General features: G+C 47.0%; 1 protein-coding gene across 1 annotated transcript in view; it reads right to left on the bottom strand.

Moving 5' to 3' along the window:
• The window catches only part of LOC137432936 (guanine nucleotide exchange factor VAV2), a 114,182-nt gene that overhangs the window by 4,005 nt on the left and 82,521 nt on the right, over window positions 1-27,656 (bottom strand). Inside the window, 13 exon segments of the mRNA XM_068125264.2 lie at window positions 1,680-1,812; window positions 2,148-2,235; window positions 4,194-4,310; window positions 5,076-5,119; window positions 5,205-5,273; window positions 7,955-8,091; window positions 8,434-8,534; window positions 10,151-10,252; window positions 10,371-10,480; window positions 26,123-26,255; window positions 26,732-26,751; window positions 26,753-26,821; window positions 26,937-27,023. Coding sequence (XP_067981365.2) covers window positions 1,680-1,812; window positions 2,148-2,235; window positions 4,194-4,310; window positions 5,076-5,119; window positions 5,205-5,273; window positions 7,955-8,091; window positions 8,434-8,534; window positions 10,151-10,252; window positions 10,371-10,480; window positions 26,123-26,255; window positions 26,732-26,751; window positions 26,753-26,821; window positions 26,937-27,023 — 1,210 coding nt within the window.

Genomic DNA, 27,656 nt, shown 5'->3' with positions numbered 1-27,656 from the left:
TTGAAATTGGTTTCCGTCAATTTTGAGCAGAACGGCTTGTCCGATTAAATCCATTTTTGCAGTGCGTGTTGGGGTTGAGTAGAGGAAGGTTCATGGGTGCGAAATGGGTTAATGGGTTCATGTGCGAAAATTTCATTACTTGCAGTTCCTACTCGGTATACAACTTCGCTTCAAATAACAAATTATCATCAATGCTTCCTTTCACCATGCATGGGCTGAAGGGTTACACCCGCTTTGCGGTGCTATTTACTTTAAAATGCCGGGGCTATTAGGCAAAATGCTTATTCTGCTGAGATTTTTTCCAAAATTGGACTCCTACAAGAAGACTCAAATCGAGTTTACATGTGAGTTTGGAACTTACACTGTGCTCTGCAATTCACGCTCATTTACCTGGGTCAAAAGGTTCAGAGAAAAAGGCACTGTCGCAAATCTCTACAAGTAAAAGTGCTGCAGGGCGTACACATTCGGGACTTCCTCAAGAATGTAAGGTCTTCTGAGAACATTCACCTTGTTCATGATTCAGTTGATAGAATCCCTATAATAAATCTCTCAGTCGTCGGAGTCAAGAGCTTGGAATTTCCTGTGAATCAGTGAGAAGAATTCTCATCCACGATGTGAAACTGTATCCATAGAGCATTCCGATTCAACACAAACTGACTGCAGCCCATATGCAGAAAAGAGTGGCAATGTGCCAATGATTGGCAGACAAGATAAAAGAAAGGTCTAACTTCATTATCATTGTCTGGTTTTCTGACAAGGCCCATTTCCAACTTTATGGGCATTTAAACTCCAAGAAGTGTGTATACTGGAGATCGACCAACCCCCAATATAGGGCTTGAGCAACCGGCGAGGGAAGAATTTATGGTATTTTTATGCCTCCGCTGACAAAGTCGCCGGAGGCATTATGTTTTCGGGTTGTCCATATGTCTGTCAGTCCGTCCGGGCTAAACCTCGTTTTTCTCAGCAACCATATGTCCGATTGAGACTAAACTTTCAGGGTAGGAGTGACACCCATGCACAATGTTTTTATGATAATTGTGACGTCATAGGTCACGTGGTATGACAGCCATCTTGGATTAAAAGCAAATTTCTTATTCCTTAAAGAACAGACATACAGACATTGCCTTATTTTATATAGTAGGAAGTCAGATAGGATATATATATATTTACACACACAACTGTGAGAAATAGTAGAAACTCCACAGTACGAGCAGGGCGTCTCATTTGTATAAAATAAATAGTCGGGAGATTAAATAAGACGCGGACGTAGCTTCAGGACGGTCGATCTTTAATTCTCCATAAGCTTTCGACCAACAAAGGTCCCTTCTTAATCGTCCCCAAGTTCAGCGGAAGAAGGGACGACTAAGGACTAAGAAGAAGGGACGACTAAGGACTAAGAAGAAAGGACGACTAAGAAGGGACCTTTGTTCGTCGAAAGCTTGTCGAGAATTAAAGATCGACCGTCCTGAAGCTACGTCCGTGTCTTATTTAATCTCCCGATTATATATAATATATATATATATAATCTTGTACACAACATTCCAATATATTACAGTTGACCAAGCAATGCAAAAGTGTAAAAGTATATTTAACATCAAGTGTTTGAGTTATTTTGAAAAGCAGGATGACAGAACAAGAGAGGGTGAGAAGGCCATTCCAGGTGAGTAAAGTCCACAGACCTTCGATGGCGGCTCGTGGGCGCCGAGATGGGACAGGAGTGCTCGCTATCTCCCTGTAAGCATACTTTAGGTTAGTGTCGAGCGCGCTGAAGCCTTCCTTGAGTGAGTGTACCTGGTAATACTCCACCAGTTGCTGCAACAAAGAGGAGAGCGTTAAGGGTTTGCAGATGGTCTTCGGATTTACAAAATGGAAACAATGGACCTGATCCCCAGCTCTTCCTGTGGTTTTACCTATTTGCTAAAACATCCCCTGGATATTTTAAGGGAGGGTTCTTTCAAACCCAGGACCACAAATGTGTTTACCCTCCGGCTATTCCATCTGTTCTCTGTACTAGCATGTAGTTGTGATGCTGGAGCAGGAAGACATGCTTCCCAGAGTTAAAACTATAGTCTCGACAAACCATCAGGTTAAATGATCATAATAATCACAAATACTCAAGGTTGACGAGCACACGGTTGTCCACTTACCACCATGCTTTTAAAGCGCTTGTTTTCCGTGATGTGGTATTTCCCATCATTGCAAATGATCTTGATGTGTTTCACGTCGTCCTTGTACCTGGATCGAGGCAGCATCGTTAGGTGGCAACAATTGATAACACCGACGGCGTACAGGTACAAGAGGACACCTTGATGTGGTGCAGGTATGGTAACCGTCAATTAATACTTCAACTTGGTTGGAGAACATAGTCTTTGTTTTTATGATTCGCAAACCATAAGGGGCCATCTATGTATTAAGCACTCAAAGGGCAGGCCGGTAGGACATGTGAAAATAAGATATAATTTTGAGCAAAGGAAGGAGGATGTAATGAGGAAGAAGCAAATTATAGTAGAGTTGGGATGAAGGGGATTAAAAGATGGGAAATTTGGAAAGGAGGCAGTAAGAAAATGTGAGGGGTGAATGTAGGAGGCATTAATAGGGCTTAATAATTATTGTATGGCCTGGAAGAATAGCCGAGAGGTTTCCAGCCTGGGTTTGAATCTCGACCCCGCTATAAACTGTCACGCTGTTGTTTTGCAGGCAGGATTACGCATCATTGTGTGTACTGATGCTTGGAAGGATGTTAAACATGGGGCCCCATCTGCCAGCACGAGTTTGTGGATGTTGAAGATCCTACGGTCTCTTTCCATGAAGATTAGTGTCTTTGTTAAAATGCGTTCGGTGTCTTTCAAAAAAAATGTCCATGGTGTTTTTCAATATCACAAACTAGTCAAACAAGTGGAACACGTCTTTCAATCCTGACAAATCTCACACTCTCACTTTGTCTCTTCAAAAAGACCAACTGGACAACCCTCCCATCTACTTTCTCAACAATCCTCTTGAAGAAGTTCTGTCGCTCAAGCTTTTGGGTCTCACTATCTGCCATGATCTTTCCTGGGAAAACCACATTTCAAATCTGGCCTCCAAAGCCAGTCGCCGACTGGGCATCCTCCGTCGTGCGAAGTCCTTCCTTGGCACACCTGAGCTCCTCACCACATACATGGCTTTCATCCGCAGCTCAATGGAGTACTGCTCTCCCCTCTGGGCTGGTGCTCCTGCCTCACACCTCGCTCGGGTTCACGCTGTTGAAACCAAAGCTTTCAGAATCATTGGAATCTCCTGCGATGAAGCCGATTGTGAGGGCCTTTCACTTAATCACCGCAGGCAGGTTGGTGGTCTTTCTGTCTTCTACCGACTCCTCTCTGGCCTTGCCCCCCAAGCTCTCTCTGTGCTCTGTCCCCCAAATATTCCTACAGGTCGCACAAGATCTGCCTGCAACCCTCTGATGATTAAACTGCCAAAATCAAGACTCTCTGCTCACCTTCACTCCTTCATTCCCCTTTTCTCCCACCTCTGGAACAAACTCCCTCACTCTCTTCAATCCCACTCCTCCCTCCAGGTCTTCAAAACAGCTGTTCACCACCATCTCTTATCTTCCCCCATCCAAAACCTTGATCTTTTCTACCCTTGTTAATACACCCCAAATCCACTTCCTTCAAATTCCGTTTTCTTTCCTGAAAATCATTGTAGTGTCCATCTTGTTTATCCCGTGTATACCGCACCAGCCCTCTCTCTTCCACAGATCTCCCGATGTCCCTGTTCTCTGCTGTTGTTGTGCTTCCTTCTCTCTCCCCCTCTTGTCTTCCGCTCCCTTAATTATATTTTTTATGTGTTCGCTTTTACATGAGTCTCGCATTCATATACCAAAAAAAAAAAAAGAGTAGACGACCTATTGCCAGCATCCTGAACAAATTACAAATCCCTTCTCTAACCTACAGGGGGCACTGCATCAACGGAACAGCAAATGATGCTACCCACAGTCACATGCTGCATACACAAGAAGAAGAATCGTGCTTCAAGAAGAAGAAAAACATAGCCACACATTCTTTGGGCGAATGAGATTTCCAGTATTTAAGTCAAATCAAATTACAAATTTCAGGTTGGAATATCATCTTCCCAAGTATTTTTTAAAAGTTCAGAAAAGAATGGCATGTAGATCTGTCATGATAATGTACGTCATTTGCTTCTTCACATACTTTATGCTAATTGCGTAGTCCTTCTGCTCCTTCGTTCGCTCTCTTACGAGGTACGTTCCATGGGGTCTCTCAATGAGGGTACTTCCTGCGGTGTCTCTGTCCTTTGTATCCATAAACCTGGCGGTGAGGGGTCCAGCAATATGTTCATTAATGTAATTGTTTAATTCTAGGAGGGGTAACAGGTAAAACACAGGAAAGGTACTTGTGCAACTTGTGAAAAATGTACTAATATATTTTAAATCAACCTCAACCTCGGAAGGTTGACAGGCTGAGTCTATCCACCTGGTGTTAATTCAACAGCGTGACAGGTGCTCAAACTCAGAACCCTAAGATCTTAAGGTAGCCACCTGAACTATTATGACAACACAAGGCTAAACAAACAAGATTAGCATTGCAAATGTAAATAAAGAATTGATATCTAACGGACTTGGCACAATCACCAAAAGGAAGTTTTTTCTATAATTTACTGCTACAGCCTGGTGTTGGCTTAGCGGTTCGGGTGCCGGCTTGGGATCCCAGGATCCTGGGTTCAAATCCCGGTCGATCGCTGAATTAATGCCAGGGGGGTTGACTCAGCCCGTCATCCTTCCGAGGTCGGCAAATTGAGTACCAGTTGACTCAGCCAGTCATCCTTCCGAGGTCCGCAAATTGAGTACCAGTTGACTCAGCCAGTCATCCTTCTGAGGTCCGCAAATTGAGTACCAGCTCACTGGTAATTCCCTGTGTGTCGCAAAAGGCGACTAACAGGGTTGGCGGCAGAAAGGGCATCCGGCCATAAAACATTGCTTCAAAAAAGGGACCACGGTGCCTGGAAACGGCCAACCCCTGCTCTGCGGGGGAAAAATGGCCTCCAAAGGTGGTTCTTTTACTGCTACAACTTACCAAGGGTATCCGCCATACGATGTAATCGTCTTCTTGCTGGGTTTCTGTAAAATTTACACGTCCGGTGAGGGTGGAAGTAGGAAATGAAGGATCCGAGTTTGTCACTGAGTGATGTACACGTGTTGTTACCTTGACGATGTACGGTTCCACGTAGGAGCAAGGAAACCATCCGGTTCTCTGCGTCGTCATGTTTCTACCCTGCAAATTGATACGTTGTGTTACAGGGATTTATAAAATTATACATGGTAAAATGCACTTGGAATACAAACTGCCATTAATGTACACGGTTCTTTTTCAAGGATATTCAAGAAACCTGCACCCACGAGGAGGTCATTTGGCCCATCGTGCCTGTGCTTTAAACACACCCCATTAATTTTATTTATTGATTGATATGTACTAACGACTAACCTCATTCCTATCGTTAATTTAACTTAACATCTACAAGTGGGGAATCTGTATCTCCGTCCGTCTTAGCACACCGTTAGCACACCGTCCATCATATCGAGACATAAAGCCGGCTGTCCTGTCTGCCTTTGGGTTGTGCACATGAAGTCTCCCATGGTATCCATTGAAGAGTATAGGCCGTGAGGCCTGTATATGTCAACACAGTAATACATCTAAAAATACACATTGATTCTTTGTGTCACGAGTGTAAAGGTTATTCTTGGACAACTCTTTGTAAACAGTGCATGGCCAACTTTGTCACTCTTTAACCCTCGTACTTTCCAAAACTAATTATTGATTCCTCAACATTTGATGACATACCAACGCTGCAATGATAGCTAGAAAACGTCCCATAATCTAAAGCCCATCCACATCCACTTTGTACTCAAACTAAATTTGATAAAAACAACAAAAATGTAAAATTTATTAAATAGTGTTCTCCATCTTACTATAATTCACCAAATATCTGTCCGTCTGTTCCCAGGTACCGCAAAAACGGGTGGGTAATCCTATTTTGGGTGGGTAATCCTGGGACCCCCTGGAGAAAAATAAGCTATATTGTTTTTCCAATTTCAGCTTTGGTCTCCAGCATTTTTAGGTTTGGACTCCCGCATAATAGTTATTGTCCCGGGTACTGCAAAAACGACTGCACCAATCACAACAATTTCCTGGAACCCCTGCAGTAAAATCCTACGATAAAAAGAACATGACATGAAAATTCAAAACGGCTGCACAGTATTTCATGAACATTTCATTGTGGAATTGAGGAAAATCCTGATGCATTACGAACCTGCCAAATGCGGAAGTCGACAGATTACGGCAATGAGCGGGTTTGATAATATCCCAATACAACCGTCATTTAAAACAGTATTTTGTTAAAGTATCAATTGATGATTGGAATTGAGTGAATACAATTACGATTTTGAATTCGTAATTGTGTTCACCCAACCGTACGGAACTTCACATCAGGATTTAAATATTTGTTTATGTCACGAATGTTGATAAAAGTTTATTTTTTATATTAATGTTATTTAATTTGTGATTGGAGTTATGCTGTTTGGAATGAAAAAAGAGATATCGAGTTCAAGTGAATGACGAAATGCCGTGACGGTTTCTACTTTCTAAGCGTGATGTTCACGGATCGCCATATGCAGATTCGCCATTGACTGGGTGTGGAACAAACGTACCCGTTTGTTTGCCAACGGGTACGTTTTTCATGGAAGTCCTTCACGAACTTGCTATCCATGTCTGATATGCGACTGAAGGTGCTACAGGAATGTGGAATTTATTGGTTTCATGCTTCAGCATTCGCCGTATCTGCATTGTCTGTTTGCTTCTGGCCTCCCACCCGCCCGTAGCACGGGTACCTCACAATAAAGGTTTGTTGAAAATTTGATGACAATCTCAGAGGATAAAATAAAGAAACACGGAAGTGAATACAAAACCCGACCGTCTCGTGCTGTGCAGCGGCGGACGGGCTAATAAGGCCTATTTGTACTTGCTGTGGCTTTGCCCTTTGACATTTTGACCCAATTATTAATTAGTCTTCTCTATATTCTCATAATATGGGTTTGTTGAAAAGTTGATGACAATAGCTCAAATGGTTAAAAAGAGTTATGGCCTGGACAAACAGGCAGACACACACACACATAAACGCACACGGAAGCGATTGAAAATGCCCGTCACCCACTGTGTGGGCAGACTGGCTAACAGTGAAAATGAGTTCAAAGAAAAGAGGAATGAGTTCAAAGCGACAATTAGGCTCTTCCATTCGTCTCGGCACCGACATTGAAAAAACAATAAAGAAAGAGCAAAACGATTTTCGGTGCACTTTGATTTCTCATCAGAGACTATTTAATCTACCTTCGTGTGGGCATGGCATAATGACGTCACACAGATGCTCTCAAACCCGTATGGGTCACACCACAACTTCACAGGAACTAAAAACACTTTTTGACCAATACAGTTATTCTACAATGACATATTTGTTGGCAGGATCCTTCTGAAAAGTCATGAAAACAGGTCCTTAATGGAAAATTTCAGCTCAACTTTCAGTTTCAGCTGAGTCTACATCATGGGCTTAAATACATGGGCATGGGGTATATTGGGTGGTTTGCCGTTGCCTTGCCAGCAGTCAATCAGGGCAGGAATTTGTAATTTAGCCAGGGTGCCGGCGATAACTCAACGACCCTTTGTGAAAGACTCCTGAAGGATCTTTAACGTCCACTAATAACCGGTGCTGGCATATGGGTCCTCCGCCTTAACGTCCACCCGATTGACAGCACACACCTTGATGCCTCGCTCTGCGTATGAAACACCTGATGAAAGTTTATATTTGGGTCAAGATTTTACAGCTCAAAAGCTCGTGTGCATACTTTTCAGGTATCCTCCCAGACCTCTCAACCACACATTAGTGCGAAAAGCCCAGGCCTCACCTCCCACCACAGGTTGTTGGCATCTCCTTGAATGAGTTCGATTATATCGTCCTTCTCGAACGTAATCAATGGGCTATAGCAAGGTGGTGGTAGAGGATTACCCAAGTAGTCTTTGGCAGCGGTCATTTGCGTGGCCCCTTAAATGAAAAACAAAAAGGTACATGCAAGGTGTTCATGGATTAACATGCAGAAAGGGACAGCAATCTCATATGACTTTCACAAGAGATTCATCAGAAATATTCACTTGGGATGAGAGTGTTTCACCAGAGGTGTGATGGTGGTAGCTTGGGTATACCTCAAGGAAAGAGACCAGATTGATACTAGGTGAGTGTGATGGAATGAAGGACATTTTGTTTCTTTGTAATACAAGTGAAAGACAAGCAGCCAAACCATGGGACATTATTAGTATGAAAACAACACCAACCTTAGTTTATCTCCAGACAGCCAGGGGCACTAATCCAGGTTAGTTCTCAACTCACCTGGTTGCCGAGGCCTTCCACAGGCCTCCATACTGCCAAGACACTCCTTATGGCCTCCCACATGGCAGCGTTTACAGATGTAGCCCTGGTAGAATGTTCCTCTGTGGAACCAAGTAGGAAATGTTACTATTGTACCCAAAATGCTACTCAGGGGTTGGATAGGTAGGGTAAGGTCGGGTTATGTTCAGGTTAATCAGAGCCGCAGCTCGCCCTCTATGCTCGGTTTCCTTCTTTATGGTTAGAATGATGACAATCTCTCGTCAGGTTTGACTCCCAGGGCACGGTTGACGCTATTTATTGCCTCCGCCACCAAAGGTTTATGTTTTCACTCTATTTGTCTGTCTGTCTGTCTGTGAGCAGGATATCTCAAAAAGTTATGATGAATTGGGATAAAACTTGGTGGACAGTTTGGGTATGGGTGACGAGGACGAATTGATTCGATTTTGCTGAAGATCCAGATCCGGACAGCTTTTTTTTTTTTTCTAAAGTGATTCTTCATAAATTAAAGATAGGCCCAAAAACGATATATAATATGATATTTCCAAAAGTTGTGGACGGGTTTTAACAAAACTTGGTGGATGATTTGGGGAGGTGACGAGGACGAATTGATTCGATTTTGCTGAAGATCCAGATCCGGACAGGAGATTTTTTTAATTCTAAAGTGATTCTTCATAAATGAAAGATAGGCCCAAAAACGATATATAATATGATATTTCCAAAAGTTGTGGACGGGTTTTAACAAAACTTGGTGGATGATTTGGGGAGGTGACAAGGACGAATTGATTCGATTTTGCTGAAGATCCAGATCCGGACAGGAGATTTTTTTTTTCTAAAGTGATTCTTCATAAATGAAAGATAGGCCCAAAAACGATATATAATATGATATTTCCAAAAGTTGTGGACGGGTTTTAACAAAACTTAGTGGATGATTTGGGGAGGTGATGAGGACGAATTGATTCGATTTTGCTGAAGATCCAGATCCGGATAGGAGATTTTTTTTTTTCTAACGTGATTCTTCATCAATGAAAGATAGGCCCAAAAACGATATATAATATGATATTTCCAAAAGTTGTGGACGGGTTTTAACAAAACTTGGTGGATGATTTGGGGAGGTGACGAGGACGAATTGATTCGATTTTGAAACGGACAGACAGCCGAAACCGGATTCTATAATTTTTTAAGTCATTCTTCACTTTTGAGAGATTTGTGCCAAAAATGATATATAGCACGATATCATACTTCAAAAAGTTATGGACGAGTTATGACTAAACATGTTGGATGTTGACAAGCCGATTCGATTTTGGTTCAGGTCCGAATCCAGATCTGGCCTATCAGTGGGATACAAAACAAACTGTTCAGCCTGGCAAAAGTATGTGCTCTACCGAGTGCTGTTCTAGTGATTATATAACAATGTATCAATATATTTTTCGTGTTTCACACATTTGCACTTGCTGGGACATGGACAACGGACAAATCAGCATGATATGATATTTGAACCTAGGATACAAGCAAGCATCATGAGTCCCTCCCGTGCTCAGATTGGAACACCAAACCCATTTAACATCTGATTATCTATGTTGAGGCCTTGTAAACTAAAGCTTCTATTGAAACTTATATTTGTTGGTGAAATTAAAATCGGCTAATTTACATTCGTAAGTGTGAATGGATTTGTTATTATACCTTTGAAATACCACTGAACAAATGGTGTAGTTGTTACCTGAGCAGCATGTGACAAGCTTGGCAGCTGGTGGACTCTTTAAAAGTGTTCATCAGAAACTCGTGGTGCTGCGCATTCCACTTTTCTGGCTTGATGTTCGACCTACCGGCACAGGGGGATGCGAATTCCAAACTCCAATCATAATTCATACGGTATCGGTTCAACATCGTCCATCTCCAGAAATATCTCATGAATATGTCAAAGGATTCGAATCGCACACCTAGCCATGGCAAACTGCTCCATCCATATCCTTTTCAGCTCCTCTGTCTTGCAGAAGAACTGGAAGCCATTTTGACCTTGGAGGTGGGCCAAGAAGAAACCATAGGACCACTGAAGATGAAAATAAAGGTTTGTGTTTCATTATGATTGTCATAGTTAAGTCAAATCATAATTTGAAGATTAAAAAAGCCAGCCCATCATTGCTGCAAAGGTAATAGGTACATTGCATAAAGGTAAAAGAAGGAAGAATGGAAGAGGAGTCCACAAATCTACAGATGCACACGAAATGGTGGTTTTATTGCAGCTCTACCCAGGAAACTGCTCTAAATGAAAGCAATACTTCCTAAACTTCTCAACTTGAAGAATGAATGAAATCAACAGGACATTGATCAAGGTATGCTACCAGCCATGGGAAGCAAGCAGAAGATGGTATGGTACCAGCCATGGGAAGCAATAAGATGTCGTGTCGGGCGCTAACCGTTCATAAGAGCAAAATTAACTTTTTTTTGTTTGTTTGTTTGTTTTTTTACTCTGATATACCAGAGGTTTATTATAGACAAGAACACATGCATGGGAGATGTGGCGTTTAGGCCAGTAACACCACTTCGTATAACATCATGGTTCTTTCACAGCCGGCACCAACATCTCAACGAGCCACAACCCGTAGTCGGCTTAATATACTTATCTCAAAGATCAAATAACTCAAAACATCTCCCAAGTTCATCCCTCCCCAATGCCACAGACTGCCGCCTCAAAGAGAAGTTGTACAGTTAATGCCCAAAGCATCAGCTTCTCTTTCATTTCCACGGTGGTTAACACCGGTTAGCATACTTCGATCAATGTCCCGTTGATTTAATCCATTGTGCTACTTGTCCGCCGATGCATATTGACCGATGCAGCCTGTGGCTGTTGGTTGCATCATTTCTGGAAGCGTGGCTGTGCCGCTAATGCAGTTCCCCCTGTTTCCATTAAGCCATGTTTCTCATTTTGCCAACCTTGGAAGAATGACAGGCTGATTCAACCCACCTGGTGTTATGTCAATGGCACGACAAGGGACTCAAACACCAGACCCTAAGATCTTAAGGCAGCCATCTTTGCCATTAAGCCAATACCAGGCTTTATAACTATACTAATGGTCATATTTGGGTCAATAAAACATCAGGCTTCCTTTTTTTTTTGGAAAATGGCAATAATAGTTATTCTCTGATCCTGAACTAAAGTATACCAAAAAGTCAAACAATCATTAGTTTGTGATTTCATCATTTAGTATTGTAAATATATATATATATATATATATATATATATATATTGTTGCGGTTTTGGCCCAATATAGGGGCCCAATCACCCTAGCTAATTCCGACCGGAAGGAGCGTCATAGCTTCCAGGATTGGGGGATGGCCAGCTTAAAAGACAAGGGGATTAACCCCCCCCCCCCTTGATCAAGGGGAGAGCCGACCCCCGAATCCGCAACAATATATATATATATATATATATATATATATATATATATATATATATATATATATACATATATATACATATATATACAGACTTGGCATTTAATATGGAATATTTTTTTTGTGGGGGTGAACTTGCTTTTCAAGATGTCTTAGAACCAAAACTTCATTGGAATTATGTTGAAATTATTCTAGATTTTGTTAATGTGACCTTTAAAAGAAACAAAAACCACATTTGACATTTCGAAACAAATAAATTGATCCTTGAAAGTGATGGAAACTGATATCGAACTCAATTCATGGACAGTACTGTGTTAAACTTCTGTACGTTTTACAGAAGTATCTCTTTATTTTGCACATTAGCCAAAATTTTTTTTAACAAAAACAAAAGTTAAATTACGACTGGGATTACGGACAGTAAAATTACAGTTCAGTACTTTGTGTAACCCCCACGAGCATTCAGGAGAGCACGTACACATTGAGGCATGCTCTTCACGAGATTTGCCAAGGTTTGGACAGGAATCGCTTGCCATGCAGTGACAATAGCCTGCTGCAATTCACGCACAGAGGTCGGCTGCTGGTCCAAGTGGTCGATTTGACGCGTTAATTCTGCCCACAAGTTCTCTATCGGATTCATATCCGGAGACATGGCAGGCCACTCCATATGCTCTACACCACGGTCAGCAAGAAAGTGTTGGATCATGCGAGCACGATGAGGCCGTGCATTGTCATCTTGGAAGACAAAGTTTCCTCGAAAGGCTGCACGAGCAAATGGAAGCAATGTTTCTTCCAGAATGGCCCTGTGCTTCAACTGGTTCAGGTTTCCATTCAGAACAACCAGGTCAGTTTTGCCCCCTGCATGAAAAGCAGCCCAAACGGTCACCCCACCACCTCCAGCTTGGACTCTTGGCACTATACAATCTTTGTTGTAGGCTTCATGCACTTGTCTGCGCACTCGGACGCGGCCATCTTGACGATAGACCAGATATCTAGACTCGTCACTGAAGATCACGTGATTCCAGTGTCCTGGCTGCCATTGACGGTGCTCTCTGGCCCACTGCAATCGGCGCTGGCGGTGTTGTCTGGTCAGGCATGGCTTTCTCAGGGGACGCCTGGCACGATAGCCTGCTTGAACCAGTCGTTGGTTGACTAGCCTTCTGGATACAAGCACATTTGTCAGTTGCTGCCACTCAGCCCTAAGCCGATTAGCTGACTTGGTACGGCCATTGCGGACTAACCGGTGCAGCTGGCGATCATCCCTCCTTGTGGTTCTGCGGGGACGTCCTGGCCTCGGTATTGGAGTAGGGACACCCCTCTGAGCATTTCGTTTCAGGATCTTTGACACCTGACCTTGAGTGAAGCCATACTGCCGAGCAATAGCACGCTGTTTCATGCCGTAATTTCGTAAAGCCACCACTCCATGACAAACAGCATTGTCGAGTTGACGGACCATCTCCAGAGGAAGCGGCAATAACTTTTGGAGTCGTGCAGCAGTTGTTTTCCACTAATACAGAATGCAACAACCCTTGTATACCCGACTGTGATCATCAAATGCACCTGTCCATACATTTTGCCACGCCACCTGTGATATAATCCTGTTGTTGACTTCTTGCTGCGACAGACAATCAGTGACATGGTTCTTTTAACAAATAAATCACCAAAGTGTAAAAGAAACTCACCAGATTGATATACTGGGTTAAGAAAGTAAACCCAAGTCAAGAAAAAAAAAAATTCCATATTAAATGCCAAGTCTGTATATATATATTGTTGCGGATATGGGATTTGGCCTCCATCCATATCCGCTTGTAAATATTCCCCTATTTCCCCAATACTCCCCAACTATCCCCAATCCCCCATTCCCTAGTCCCATTGTCTGTAAACAACACTCTGTAGAACCGACCTTCCCCTTTTTCCCCCATTAAATGTCGTGCCCAGGTCCACCGCATCTCACGTAGACAACTTTCGGACATCTTGCTAGTTATTCTTAGTCTATGTCAGTTAAGGACTCGTTTCCATTAATTCTGACTCTTCGTTGCACCAGAATGTGATTGTATGGCACCAGTAGTGAGTTTAGGACCTCCCCATACCTCCTCCCATCTTCCCCATGAAACAACAACAACAACAACAACAACTACAACAACAACAGCGCGCGGGGAGTGTGCGTCCTCACTCCGGCTCGGTTAGCCGCCATTGCCCATGTGCGCCGACGGGGTTACCACGAAGGGGCTGCCTGTCGGCCCCTCGTCAAGGGCGGAGCCCGGTAACCCCCCCGCACCCAATAAGAAGCAACGGGCCGATTCCATCTGGGGCGGAGCTAACGAGCCGAGGGCGTGTCACTCCCCGCCGGATATACGCAGCGACTTACCGGATGTGAGGTCAGATGCGCCTCAGCCACGAAGGAGAAACAGACGCCACCTCCAGCGCGACGAGACCTCCCGCATCTCTGGACCGGACCGGGTCGATTCTGCCCCTGCGCCAAGGTGCACCTTGAGCCTCGACTACCTGCCCTTCCTTGCCATCAATCCCCGTGTGAGTCAGTCTTGTCCTGTTTATCTGTGGTCTGTCGGGGTTACTATAAGACCGTGATTAAGTGCCTACCTTCCTATGCTGTCTCTCTTGTCCTTGTAATCTAACGTTCCGAAATATTATAACCTCCTCCGGAGGTCTTGAGAACTGTACCCCTGGTGTCGTGTCATTTTAACCCAGCCGTTGTGTCCTTTCCTCAATTGATTTAGCGTAGCGCGACTCGGCCAACGTTCGAGTATAATCGGGTAAACTGTGCAGACGCGGTCATACCAAACCGCTCGGTAAACCAACATCCACAACCGCGTCTGTAACATTTGGTGTCGAGGAGTTGGATTCGGACCTGGGACTAAATTCAGTTAGGCCCAAATTTTGGAACACCAATTGTACCATTAGGGTAACATTTTGGTGTCGGGAAGTGGAATTCGATCCGGAGCGCGTTTCCCGTGCTCGAAATTATAACGGCGAAATTTGATTGTGTTTTACAAAAAAAATAAAAACCCGAATTTTGAAAGTCGCGCTATGGCAGACCAAGACGGCTGGGTTCCGGTGGGGGAGAGTGAGGCAGGGTCGATCCAGGACCAAAATGAGGGACAAGAGGAGAGCGAAGCAGTGAGGGTAGCAGATTCGCAAAATAGCGTCGTCACGCACGAGGTGGCGGGCGCGCGAAATGGCGCCTCGCACATGGCCACGGCGACCGCGCCCGCGACCGTGGTAGCGCCGCCGATGGATTGGGGCCTATTCATGCTGCAAATGCGGGCCCTCATGGAAGAGAACAGGGGGCTGGGAGACCAAATTGGAGCAATGAGGGACGAAGCGAGGGCTGATAGTGAGCGAATAAGGGACGAAGCGAGGGCTGATAGTGAGCGAATAAGGGACGAAGCGAGGGCTGATAGTGAGCGATTAGAGGGCCAAATGGGAGCAATGAGGGACGAAGCGAGGGGTACTGGTGAGGGGTTAGACAAGAAATTTGGGAAGTTAGACAATAATTTTGAGGAGTTAGACAAGAAATTTGGGAAGTTAGACAATAATTTTGAGGGGTTAGACAACGGGATAAAAGAGGTGAGAAATGGGTTAATGGGGGTAGAAAACAGAATGGCCGCTCAAGAGAATCAAATGGAAGGGATGCAAAAGGGGTTAGAGGGGTTAGAAAACAGGATGGAAGGCAAATTGAGGGACATGAGGGACCAAGCGGAAAGGGAAGTTAAACAAATGGGGCAGCAGATAGAGGGGGTCAGAATGGGGGTAGAGACCAAACTGGATGCTCACAGGGAGGAAATGGAGCAGATGAGGGTGGCATCTGGGCAGGAGATGCAAGTGATGGGAGAGGAGATCAGAAGAGGTGTGAGTGAGGAGGTCGGAGGAGTGCGCGAGGAGGTGAGGCACTGTAAGGAGCGCATGGAGAAGGAGGTGAGAAAGGGGACTGTAAAATTGCAAGGGGGTATAGAGGAGTTGACGCTGGGAGTAGAACAACTGACAGTGGGACAAAAGGAGTTGGGGGACCAGGTAAAGAAGAACACAGCGGTAATAGAGGGTTTAAAATCGACACAGAAGGAGATGAAAAAGGACGTAGGGGTAATTAAAAAAGAGTGTCAGACGGTACATGAGGACTTGACGAGGAAAATGAACAAGGTGGTAGAGGTGATGGAGGTTAAAGAGCGGGAGGTGTGGGAGCACATAGAAAAAAATTAAGTGGAGTTAGAGGAAGAACTTAAAGGGGCGCACGAGGAGATGAAGGAGGTGAAGCAGAAATTAGAAGAAGTGGAAGAAGGGGTGAGCGAAATTAAGAAGCGACGGAGAGAGGATAAGAAAGAGATAAAGGAGGAAGTAAAAGAATTGGTCCAAAGTCTGTGTTCGGATCGTGATGATGTGCTCATTAACCGGATGAGGGATTCGCAGGTGATGGAGGAGAAGCGAAGAGAAAGAGGACCCGGTGTAAGTGGTGACCAATATGGTCGTGCGTATGATGCGCCAGGTGATTTAATAAGCTTGGGGGTCGAGATAGACCCGGATGTTCGTGAGAGGCCAAGAGTGAGGTGTATGGTTGGTCCGGAGGGTATGGAACGAGAGGTGCGAGGTGTGGGTGAGCAAGGTTGTGGTGGTATGGAATGAGTAGCGGGTTGCGGAGGTGTGACCCATGCATCGACACCAACAGGGGTAGTTGTTGGAGGGACCGGGGAGGCACGAGAGCCCCTTGGGGGTAATGTACTGTGGGGGCCCGGCCGGCTCGGCCCCGCGCTGACCCCGCAAGGGGCGACGCACGGGGTCCGGCAGGCGGGCAACGACTCGCATACGAGGTGGTCCCACAAGGTCCCACTCGCGCCGTATGACGGCAAGAGTGATCTACGCGCGTACCTGGCGCAGTTCGACTGTGTGTGTAAGGGCAACGGTTGGGGTGAGGACGAAGGTGGAGTACACCTGGTGGCCGCATTGCGCGGCGCGGCGGCGGAGGTGCTGACGGCATTACCAGCGGGTGCTCTCACCCTGCCAGCCCTCCGCGACGCCCTAATTAATCGATTCGGCATTGAACAGCAGAGCGAGCTTGTTAAAGCTCAGCTCGCGCTGCGAAAACGCAAGCCCCAGGAAGCCATCGGGGAACTTGCCCACGACATTCGCCGCGCAGTGGGGATCGCACATGCTAGCATGGCAGCGGATTCCCGGGAAAGCCTGGCGCTGGACCATTTTATCCAGGCCCTCCCGGACATTGAGCTCCGGCAACAGCTCGCCATGTGGCGCCCGCAGACTCTGAGCCAGGCGGCTGACGCTGCGGCCCGTTGGGAAGCAGCGAGGCCCCTGGCCCGGGGGGGCGAGCGTCTTGCAATGGCGGTCCGCCAGGTGGGACCCCCGATGGAGGGCGGACCCCTTAGGGGGCCCGCCCCCGACGTGAGTCCTGAACTGGCGGGCATGGTCCGGAGGCTGGTGGACCAGCGCCTGGCGGGACCTGGACCATGGCAGGCGGCCCCGGAGGTGGCCCGCGGTGGACCACGAGCGGGTAATCCAATTCGGACCTACAGGGGGGGAAATTTGGAATTCCGGAGACAAGCACCTTACCAGGTGAGGTGCTATACTTGCAACCGTCTGGGTCACCTGGCGCGGCACTGTCGAGCCACGCGCCGGGATGATCCCCGGCGGTTGAGGTCCTCAACTCCGCCCAGGGGGGAGCGGGTTAGCCGACCCCAGACACCCCCCCGCCAGACCCCGGGAAACTAGAAGGTGTCGGGCAGGTAGGGCGGTGTTCGGCAGAAGAGGATGGAGGAGAGCCCTCATTGACGCGACAGGTCATTTATTGTGGCCAAATTGGAACCGGTAGCCTGACAATCAGATGCAAAATTGCCGGCGTGGGGGTAGACGCCGTAGTGGACACAGGAGCTAGCGCCACGATCATCAGCCCTGTGGTCCTTGATTCGAGCGCAGGTGGCTGGGATAAGATCCAGCGCCTGCAAAATTATAGTTTGCAACTTGCTACCGGGGTAACGGCCCCGATCATAGGGCGTGGTTCTGTGACCCTCAAGTTAGGGTCGGTAAGGAGGGAGATAGATGTTTGGGTGGCGGAGGTGTGCGACCCATGTTTAATAGGGTTGGATTTGTTGACTGCCAGCGGTTGTAAAATCGACTTGTGCCGGGGGATCCTGCAGGTGGGAGTAGAAGAGCTGCCGTTAGGGGGAGTGAGCACGGCCGAGAGAGCAGAGCTGGAGGCTTCCGAGGCCGTGACCATCCCCCCAAGGGCCGAGGCGATAGTGCCGGCCCGGTGGGCAGCTCGCCCAACATGGCAGGAGTCCTGCGGCCTGGTCGAACCGGTGGCAGCGCAGTCCATACCGGGTTTAATCGTGGGCCGCACCCTTGTAAAAACGGACGGACCGGTAGTGGCCGTCCGAGTAATAAATATGAGTACAGAACCACACACTATAGTAAGGGGCACGAGGGTAGCTGGCTGCACCCCAGTTGAGGAAGTCGCGACAGTGAGGGGCGAGAACGTCCAGCCGAGCCGACCCCGGGGGGAGCCTTCAATAAGAAGTAGGAATTGGCCCGATCCCATTTGCGAGATGGTAAATCGTAGTAGCGTAGAGTTGGGAGGTACACAGAGGGAGGCCTTACACAAACTGGTTGGGTCCCATTTGGACCTCTTCTCCCTGTCCACTGAGGATATTGGACGTACGGGCCTGGTGAAACATCAGATCCACACCGGTGAGGCCCGGCCTATTCGTCAGGCCGCCCGACGGCTCCCTTGGAGCAAGAGGGCGGAAGCTGACGAGCAGGTTGAAAAAATGCTCGACGCAGGCGTGATCGAGCCCTCGGGAAGTCCTTGGATGTCACCTGTTGTGCTGGTCAAAAAGAAGGATGGGACCACGCGGTTCTGCGTGGACTATCGCCAGCTAAACAACGTGACACTCAAGGACTCATATCCCCTGCCAAGGATTGATGACACCCTCGATGCCGTTGCGGGCTCAAATTGGTTTTCAACTTTGGACCTCAAGAGTGGGTATTGGCAGGTGGAGATGGATAGGGCAGGGAAGGAGAAAACGGCATTTTCCACAGGTAAGGGACTGTATCAGTTTACTGTGATGCCGTTTGGTTTGTGTAACGCCCCCGCCACCTTTGAAAGATTGATGGAGCATGTACTGGGCGGCATGCCATGGCAATCATGCCTGGTGTACCTGGATGACGTCCTGGTACATGCCCAAACGTTCCCCCAGGCAGTAGCTAATTTGGACCAGGTGTTCGGGTGCCTCAGACAGGCAGGGTTGAAGCTGAACCCGAGTAAGTGCACTTTGTTTGCAAGAGAGGTGGCCTATCTAGGTCACGTGATCGGCCGCGAGGGGGTAAAAACGGACCCAGACAAAATTAAAGCGGTAGAGGAGTGGCCCGCACCACGTACCATCAAAGAGGTGCGGGGATTTTTGGGACTCTGCTCCTACTACCGGCGCTTTGTGGCGAAATTTGCGGAGTTGGCCCATCCCCTCCACTGGCTTACGGAGAAGGGGACGCGATTTAATTGGACACGGGAGTGCCACGAGGCCTTCCAAAAATTGAAGGGGTGTCTGACATCCGCACCCCTTCTAGCGTACCCCACTAGCAACGGGGCATTTACCCTGGACACGGATGCGAGCCAGGAAGGATTGGGCGCAGTTTTGTCTCAGACACAGGAGGGCGTGGAGAGAGTGATTGGTTATTATAGTCGGGCCTTAAGTAGGCCCGAGAGAAATTATTGTGTCACTCGCAAAGAGTTATTGGCTATGCTGGCTGCCATGAACCATTTCCACCCATACTTGTACGGGCGGAAATTTTTGGTTAGAACTGACCATTCCTCCTTGCAATGGCTCCTTCGGTTCAAGGAACCAGAGGGCCAAATTGCAAGGTGGTTGGAAAAGTTGCAGCAGTACGATTTTGATGTGGCCCATAGGGCCGGGAAGGCCCATGGTAATGCGGACGCACTCTCTCGGCGTCCTTGTCTGGGGGAAAACTGCAAATTTTGTGCAAGACACGAGGAGAGGGAACAATTGGGCGATTCGGACCCGACCCTCGTTGTCCGGGCAACCGGGGTGAGAGGGCCAATTTTGCCACTAACCGCAGATGAGGAATTCGGAACTTTGGCATGGAGCACGGCCCAGCAGGAGGATCCTGTCCTGGGGCCAGTGTTCAATTGGGTCAAATTGGGGCAAAGACCTAATGGGGAAGAGGTCACCCCCCTCGGGGCGCAAACAAAGGCATATTGGGCTCAGTGGAAAACCCTGGAATTGAAGGATAACATCTTGTATCGCAAGTGGGTGGAGGTTCCCTCTGATAAAACTTCCTGGCTGGTGGTAGTCCCAAACAAATTTAAGACCGATATATTGCAACAGGTGCATGGTACCCGCCCCGGCGGCCATTTGGGCAGGACAAAGACGACATCGCGGGTACGCCGGAGGTTTTATTGGGTGAATATGGGGCGCGACATACAGGACTGGTGTCGGAGATGCGACGCCTGTACTGCCAAAAAGGGACCAGCACGGAGGATGAGGGCCCCCCTTCAATTACACCAGGTGGGGGCCCCCCTAGAGCGGGTGGCCATGGATATCCTAGGCCCACTACCCCGCACCCGCCTAGGTAATAAGTACATCCTCGTTGTGATGGACTACTTCACCAAGTGGCCGGAGGCCTACGCCCTCCCCAACCAAGAAGCAGGGGTGGTAGCGCAGGCCTTCGTGGAAGGATTTGTGTGCCGGCATGGGATTCCACAGGAGTTGCACACCGACCAGGGACGAAATTTTGAGAGCAAATTGCTAAAAGATGTGTGCAGTCTCCTGTCAATTCGGAAAACCAGAACAACGCCTTTAAGACCTCAATCTGACGGGATGGTGGAAAGATTCAACCGAACTCTAATCCAACAACTGGCACTGTTCACCGCCACCCGTCAGGATGACTGGGACGAACATCTCCCTTATTTGCTCATGGCCTACCGAACCAGCCAGCACGGGGCCACCGCATGCAGTCCAGCGTTGCTTATGTATGGGCGGGAGTTACGGGCTCCCGCCGACTTGCTATGCGATCCCGTGCCAGACACAGTGGTTAACCCGCCGAGGCAGGGGTACGCACGTCACCTAGAGGAAGGCATGGAGCTAGTCCATGCCTTCGCCCGCCGCCAACTCCATCTGGCGGGGGAAAAGATGAAGCGCAGGTACGACGACCGGAGCCAGGGGAGTCAATACGCTCCGGGGATGAAGATTTGGTTCTTTAATCCCCGGAGGCGGAAGGGAAGGTGCCCAAAACTCACCTCCCCCTGGCAGGGCCCAGGAGTCGTCCTGTCGCAAATCTGTGACGTGGTCATTAAGATCAAAATGGGGCCACGAGCCCTCCCTCGGATCGTCCACGCCGACCGGATAAGACCTTACACCGGCGAGCAGGCGCCCCCGTGGATTGCCTCGGCTTTAGATGCCGAGGCGGGACCCAGTACCTCTGAATAAGGGGGGCTTATTAGTGCCAGAGGACTGGGGGATTGATGAGCGAGGGGCCCGGTGGGTAAGGGTGGCATCCCTGCCACCCTTCCCATAGTGGGGCAAATGCGCACTAGATTATGGGGTGTATGGCAGTGAAAACTAGCCCGGGTGGGTTAGGTTATATTGTAGGGATCTAGCGAAGATGACATTAGGTAACGTTAAGTTTAGTTAGTGACTGATACCTGTAGTGGGGACGCAGGTAGATTAGTGTGGATTATAATGACGTGGGAGCGCAATAGTTTAAAGGGACGACTGGGAAGCGCAAGTTTCAGAGGGGAGTAGTTAGCTGAGATGATGCCGTGTGTGTGAGGATTGAACAGGTGAGAATGGAACAGGTGTGATTGCACAGGTGTGCAACTGAACAGGTGTGTGGAGCAGTGTATGAGGGAGTAGTGGTGATTGCGTGTTGTGTTGACCAAATGGTCCAGGAAGAAAGGAGGGTGCAGGTGGCACCAGGTGTGAGGGCACAGGTGTGCAACAACAGGTGTATGTGGCTGTGTGGAATAAATGGTAGTGTGGAATATCTGGAGTATTGGAATGGATGGTCGTGGAGTGAGAATGGTGGAAATTGTGGAGTGGAGTGGATGGTGCGAAGGTGTGAATGGGGGAAGAGTGGACCTCCATCACGGATACCCGGGGCGGGTAGTGTAAGTGTTAGGTAGAGGGTACAGGTAAATTGTGGTTGGATATTGGCATTTGTGGTGCGGGTGACAGAATGGTATTGCGGATGGGTGCATTAGTGTTGTGGAAATGGCTGGGCGTGTAGCCTGTTAGTGTGTGTAGTTGGTTGGGCACTCCACCACTGTGAGGATGTCGGCCAGGTGAGGCCGCAGGTGGGCTCTGGGAGCCGTTAGTGTCAGTGGGGCCCGAGGATCCGGAGGACGGACCCGGGTAGCCCAGTGCCAGAGAGGGCACCGAGTGGGGAGAGCGCCAGAGGGCCTTCCCCAGGTAGTTAGGTTAGGGTAAGGAGCAGGTAAGCTCGGAGGCAACTGCAGTGGTGGAGGTGTGCAGGTGGGTAGACCGGCTGGGAGAGCTACACGTCGCGGCCCAGAAATTGTGCGAGGGCACCGGGAGATGAATCGGGGGAGTGAGACCCCAAATTGAAAAGCACCACAGTTTGGTCAATGGGAATTGGTTTTTAGAACCCATAGTGTAAGTTGGCCAATGGATTGGCAGAGAAAGACCCCGGGTAATGTAAAGTTGTTAAAGTCATTTAGGAAATAGTTAGGATTGATGAACCTGTCGCACCATACGCAGCCACTTACCTGTGGTGATGATGATGACTCCACACCTGTGTTTTCTTTGTTCTGTGTGCAGGAAATGAGAATTGCTGTGTGGATTGGTGAGACGCATCACGACGTGGATGAGACATTGGGGTGATTCCATCTCTCCCTCCTTAGGAGGGACTGATGATGAATTGGTGATGGCAAATTTTGATGTTGAATTGGAGATGGCAAATTTTGATGAGAGTTGAAAATGGCAAATTTGATTGGTTAGGAGGGAGAGAAGACGAATTTGGTTTATGGGAGGAACGGGGAAGACAGTAGGGACGTTTGTTGATTTGTAAAGTAGATGTTTATGGGTAGTGTTGTGTTTTGTGGATGCAGTAAGGGGTAAGGGAGGGGCCATGTAGGTTACCTGGTGGGGGGGGGGGGGCGTACGGTAGGAACGTACCTGTCTCACCTGGTTCCCATGTGCCCCTAGTGTGCATTACCTAATGTTGCGTGCACTTTTGCGCCCTTACCACCTTACTCACTTGTTTTCTTCTTTTGTCTCCCACCTCCGAGGATCTGGTTTTGGGGCAGAGAGAGAGGAGAGAGAGGTGCTGGCTCCGCAGTTGTGGGCCTGCACTTTCGCTGCTTGCTGCCTGGATCGATACACCATATGGACCGCAATTTTGTGGCCACCCACCATGGACCGCAGTTCTTTTGCGGGCAAGCACCACCCATGGATGGACCTATGGGTCAACGTGGCACCTATGCCATACAGGTGAACCACTAATAGTTGGCCCCCTGACGGCCACAATTTAGAAATGGACGCGGTTGGCGCCTTTCTTTATTTTTGAAAGAAGCCAGAAGGCCCAGTGCACCACACGAAGAGCAAGAGACACCTGCAGGGTTAGGGGTTGTTGTTTTTATTTTAATGAACAATGGTGACTGCACCGATTGGTGCTTGGGGTGGTGCTTTTGGTGCTTGGATGGGGTGCTCTGCACATTATTAAAGGCCGTAAGGCCACAGAGCACTCGTGGGTTGGTGTATCGATGCTGGCATGCGTGCTCTCTCTATGCATAACATCTGCATGTGTTCCTCCGAAAACAGGTCCTGGATCGTAGTGTAAATATCAGTGTAGTCTTATGTAAATAATGCTCCCTACCGGCTGTATGTTTAGTTTGAGGATTCTTTCCGCGATTCGGTTATCCTGTGGGTGTGTTTCTGTGAGGAGAAGGGTGCAACGTCGCAGGGGGACATATTTACTCATTTGTGAACATCTGTAAAACTGTCGCACTCAGGGTAGAGTTAATAGTAGAGAGAACTACATCTGAGTGCCACACTAAAGTAGGTAAAAATTTATCGGGTCGGGACGCCCCGAGGGTAGAGAAGGGTGCAATGTTGCGGATATGGGATTTGGCCTCCATCCATATCCGCTTGTAAATATTCCCCTATTTCCCCAATACTCCCCAACTATCCCCAATCCCCCATTCCCTAGTCCCATTGTCTGTAAACAACACTCTGTAGAACCGACCTTCCCCTTTTTCCCCCATTAAATGTCGTGCCCAGGTCCACCGCATCTCACGTAGACAACTTTCGGACATCTTGCTAGTTATTCTTAGTCTATGTCAGTTAAGGACTCGTTTCCATTAATTCTGACTCTTCGTTGCACCAGAATGTGATTGTATGGCACCAGTAGTGAGTTTAGGACCTCCCCATACCTCCTCCCATCTTCCCCATGAAACAACAACAACAACAACAACTACAACAACAACAGCGCGCGGGGAGTGTGCGTCCTCACTCCGGCTCGGTTAGCCGCCATTGCCCATGTGCGCCGACGGGGTTACCACGAAGGGGCTGCCTGTCGGCCCCTCGTCAAGGGCGGAGCCCGGTAACCCCCCCGCACCCAATAAGAAGCAACGGGCCGATTCCATCTGGGGCGGAGCTAACGAGCCGAGGGCGTGTCACTCCCCGCCGGATATACGCAGCGACTTACCGGATGTGAGGTCAGATGCGCCTCAGCCACGAAGGAGAAACAGACGCCACCTCCAGCGCGACGAGACCTCCCGCATCTCTGGACCGGACCGGGTCGATTCTGCCCCTGCGCCAAGGTGCACCTTGAGCCTCGACTACCTGCCCTTCCTTGCCATCAATCCCCGTGTGAGTCAGTCTTGTCCTGTTTATCTGTGGTCTGTCGGGGTTACTATAAGACCGTGATTAAGTGCCTACCTTCCTATGCTGTCTCTCTTGTCCTTGTAATCTAACGTTCCAAAATATTATAACCTCCTCCGGAGGTCTTGAGAACTGTACCCCTGGTGTCGTGTCATTTTAACCCAGCCGTTGTGTCCTTTCCTCAATTGATTTAGCGTAGCGCGACTCGGCCAACGTTCGAGTATAATCGGGTAAACTGTGCAGACGCGGTCATACCAAACCGCTCGGTAAACCAACATCCACAACCGCGTCTGTAACAATATATATATATATATATATATATATATATATATATATATATATATATATATATATATATATATATATATATATATATATATATATATATATATATATATATACACAAAGAATTAAGTTAAGCACCCCTACACAACGAATTAAGGTAAGCACCCCCTAATATATATTCTTTGTGTATATGTATACATTGGCATATATTCTAAGGTATGTGAGATCAAATAATGATTGGTATGACATTAGTTATTGACGTTATTGACGTTATTGACGTCACTTACACGTTATTGACATTACACGTTATTGACGTTATTGACGTTATTGACGTTATTGACGTTATTGACGCAAAGATCGCTAGAGGTCTTCTCAGAACAATGACTGTACGTTAGAAAACATAAACGTCATCCACACTGTCCGTGATGGACCTATAGCTCCATACTTAAATTGAGGTGAAAATATGCCTAAAATTCCCAAAAAATTTCACCTTAAATTATGCAGAATAAAATATTGAAAACGGCATGATTGTTATGTTTTTATGTGACCATAATATCACTTCTCCAGAAAATATAGCAATATCATGGGTATATTACACTGTTTTGACGACAACAAACTTGTAATGTGCGAGGTTGTAAAAAAACGGGGGGGTGCTTAACTTAATTCTTTGTGTATATATATATATATATATATATACATACGGGATGGTATATATATATATATATATATAAATAAATATATATATATATATATATGTATATATATATATATATATATATATATATATATATATATATATATATATATATATATATATATATATATATATATATATATATAAATAATCTGGAGATTAAATCAGACGCGGACGTAGCTGCAGGACGGTCGATCTTTAATTTTCGACAAGCTTTCGACCAACAAAGGTCTTCTTCTTCGTCTACAGAAACAACAGGCATGTATATCAGGCATGTATATATATATGTATATATATATATATATATATGTATATATATATATATATATATATATATATATATATATATATATATATATATATATATATATATATATATATATCCGCAGTATAAATGTATGTACGTATTCGATTTGTGGATTGGCAGTGGAGACGATACCTTTCGATTTTCTCGGTTTGGTGTTGGATCATCCGTAACCTTGTATTCTTTGAGGTCAAGCAGTTCCCGAAAGTCGAACAATTCCCCCCGTCGTTTGCAAATGACAACAGCACAGTCGAACAAGAAAATATATCTAGGCACAAGGAACAGAAATATATTTCATAGATCCATTTCCTCTTGCAAAGAAATAAAACCATAGGGATTATCAAGTCGGCAATCCGATCTCCTGTTTGGTCATCTGTACAGGTACCATACTTTTTTTTTCCTTTTTTTTTGTATACAAGATCGAGGCTCGTGAAAGAGCTAACATTAATCACACAAAAAGTCAAACCGACACATAAAACTCAAAATAAGGGGAGAGGTAGACAAGATGGGGAGAGAGGGGGAAGGACACAAACACAACATTTGAGAGCAGGGACATAGAGAGAAATGTGGGAGGGAGAAGGCTTGGGGGGGAGGTGGGAGGGGTATAAAACATATGGACACTGCAAGGACTTCCAGGAAAGAAGTTGGAATTTCAAAAGTGAATCTGGGGTGAATTAGCAGGGGTAGAAAAGATCAAGGTTTTGGATGGGGGAAGATAAGAGATGGTGGTGAACAGCTGTTTACCTGTCCTGTTTCGTCCGTTTTTTCCGTCACGGAAGTCACCTTCACCTCTCCATCCTTTTTCGGCCGCCCGTAACTAATGAGAGACTGGTCCTAATCAAACAGGGACATCAAGTAGATACTTAAGGAACTCCATTTGTAATGACAGTGGATTTGCTTCAAGTGCAAGTGATAACCTTTTGTACAACTTCGTTTTTAAAAAGCTTACCAGGTTTTCAATGCACGACTGAAATTGCCAGACTGTATTTATGGTGTCCATGTCATGCTTGACTTCATTGATATGCTGAGCCACATCCTGGAGGAGAGAAAGTCACATTCCCTTTGGTACCACATTATCCATTTAGAAACTCAAATGTATATACCACATATGTAATGTGTATCTATGGTAATACATGTTATGTTTCCGTGTGTGAATATTCATTCATAGTTTTTAACGGCACCAATTATTTGCACATTCTTGTGAATGGAAATGACTGAGGAGTGGTTTCGGCCCAAGTCTTTCACAAACCGGCTGGCCAAGCCTGACGTTCGACTGCAGGTGGTAGGAGTTTGGAATTTTGACCATGGTGATGGTGACAACTCGCCTAATCTTCATGAAGATCACCGTGAGATCTTCAACATCCATCAGCAAATGTTAGCAGAAGATAATCTACCATATAACATGAATGTGTGTTCACTACAATCAATTTTTGACGATAACACAAACTCGGAAAACATTTTCAATAAAATATTAATAACTAGCAGAAGTACCCGGCATTGCCGGGCGGGGGAGGGGAGGGGGGGGAGGGGAGGGGAGGGGAACGGGGGGGAGGGGAGAAGAGGGGGGGGGAGGGGAGAAGAGGGGGGAGGGGGAGGGGGAGAGGGGAGAAGAGGGGGGAGGGGGAGAAGAGGGGGGAGGGGGAGAGGGGAGAAGAGGGGGGGATGGGGA

Source organism: Myxine glutinosa, chromosome 8 (assembly GCF_964187855.1).
Source record: "Myxine glutinosa chromosome 8, kmMyxGlut1.1, whole genome shotgun sequence".
Classification (NCBI taxonomy): Eukaryota; Metazoa; Chordata; class Myxini; order Myxiniformes; family Myxinidae; genus Myxine; species Myxine glutinosa.
This window is presented reverse-complemented; position numbering and strand designations above follow the sequence as displayed.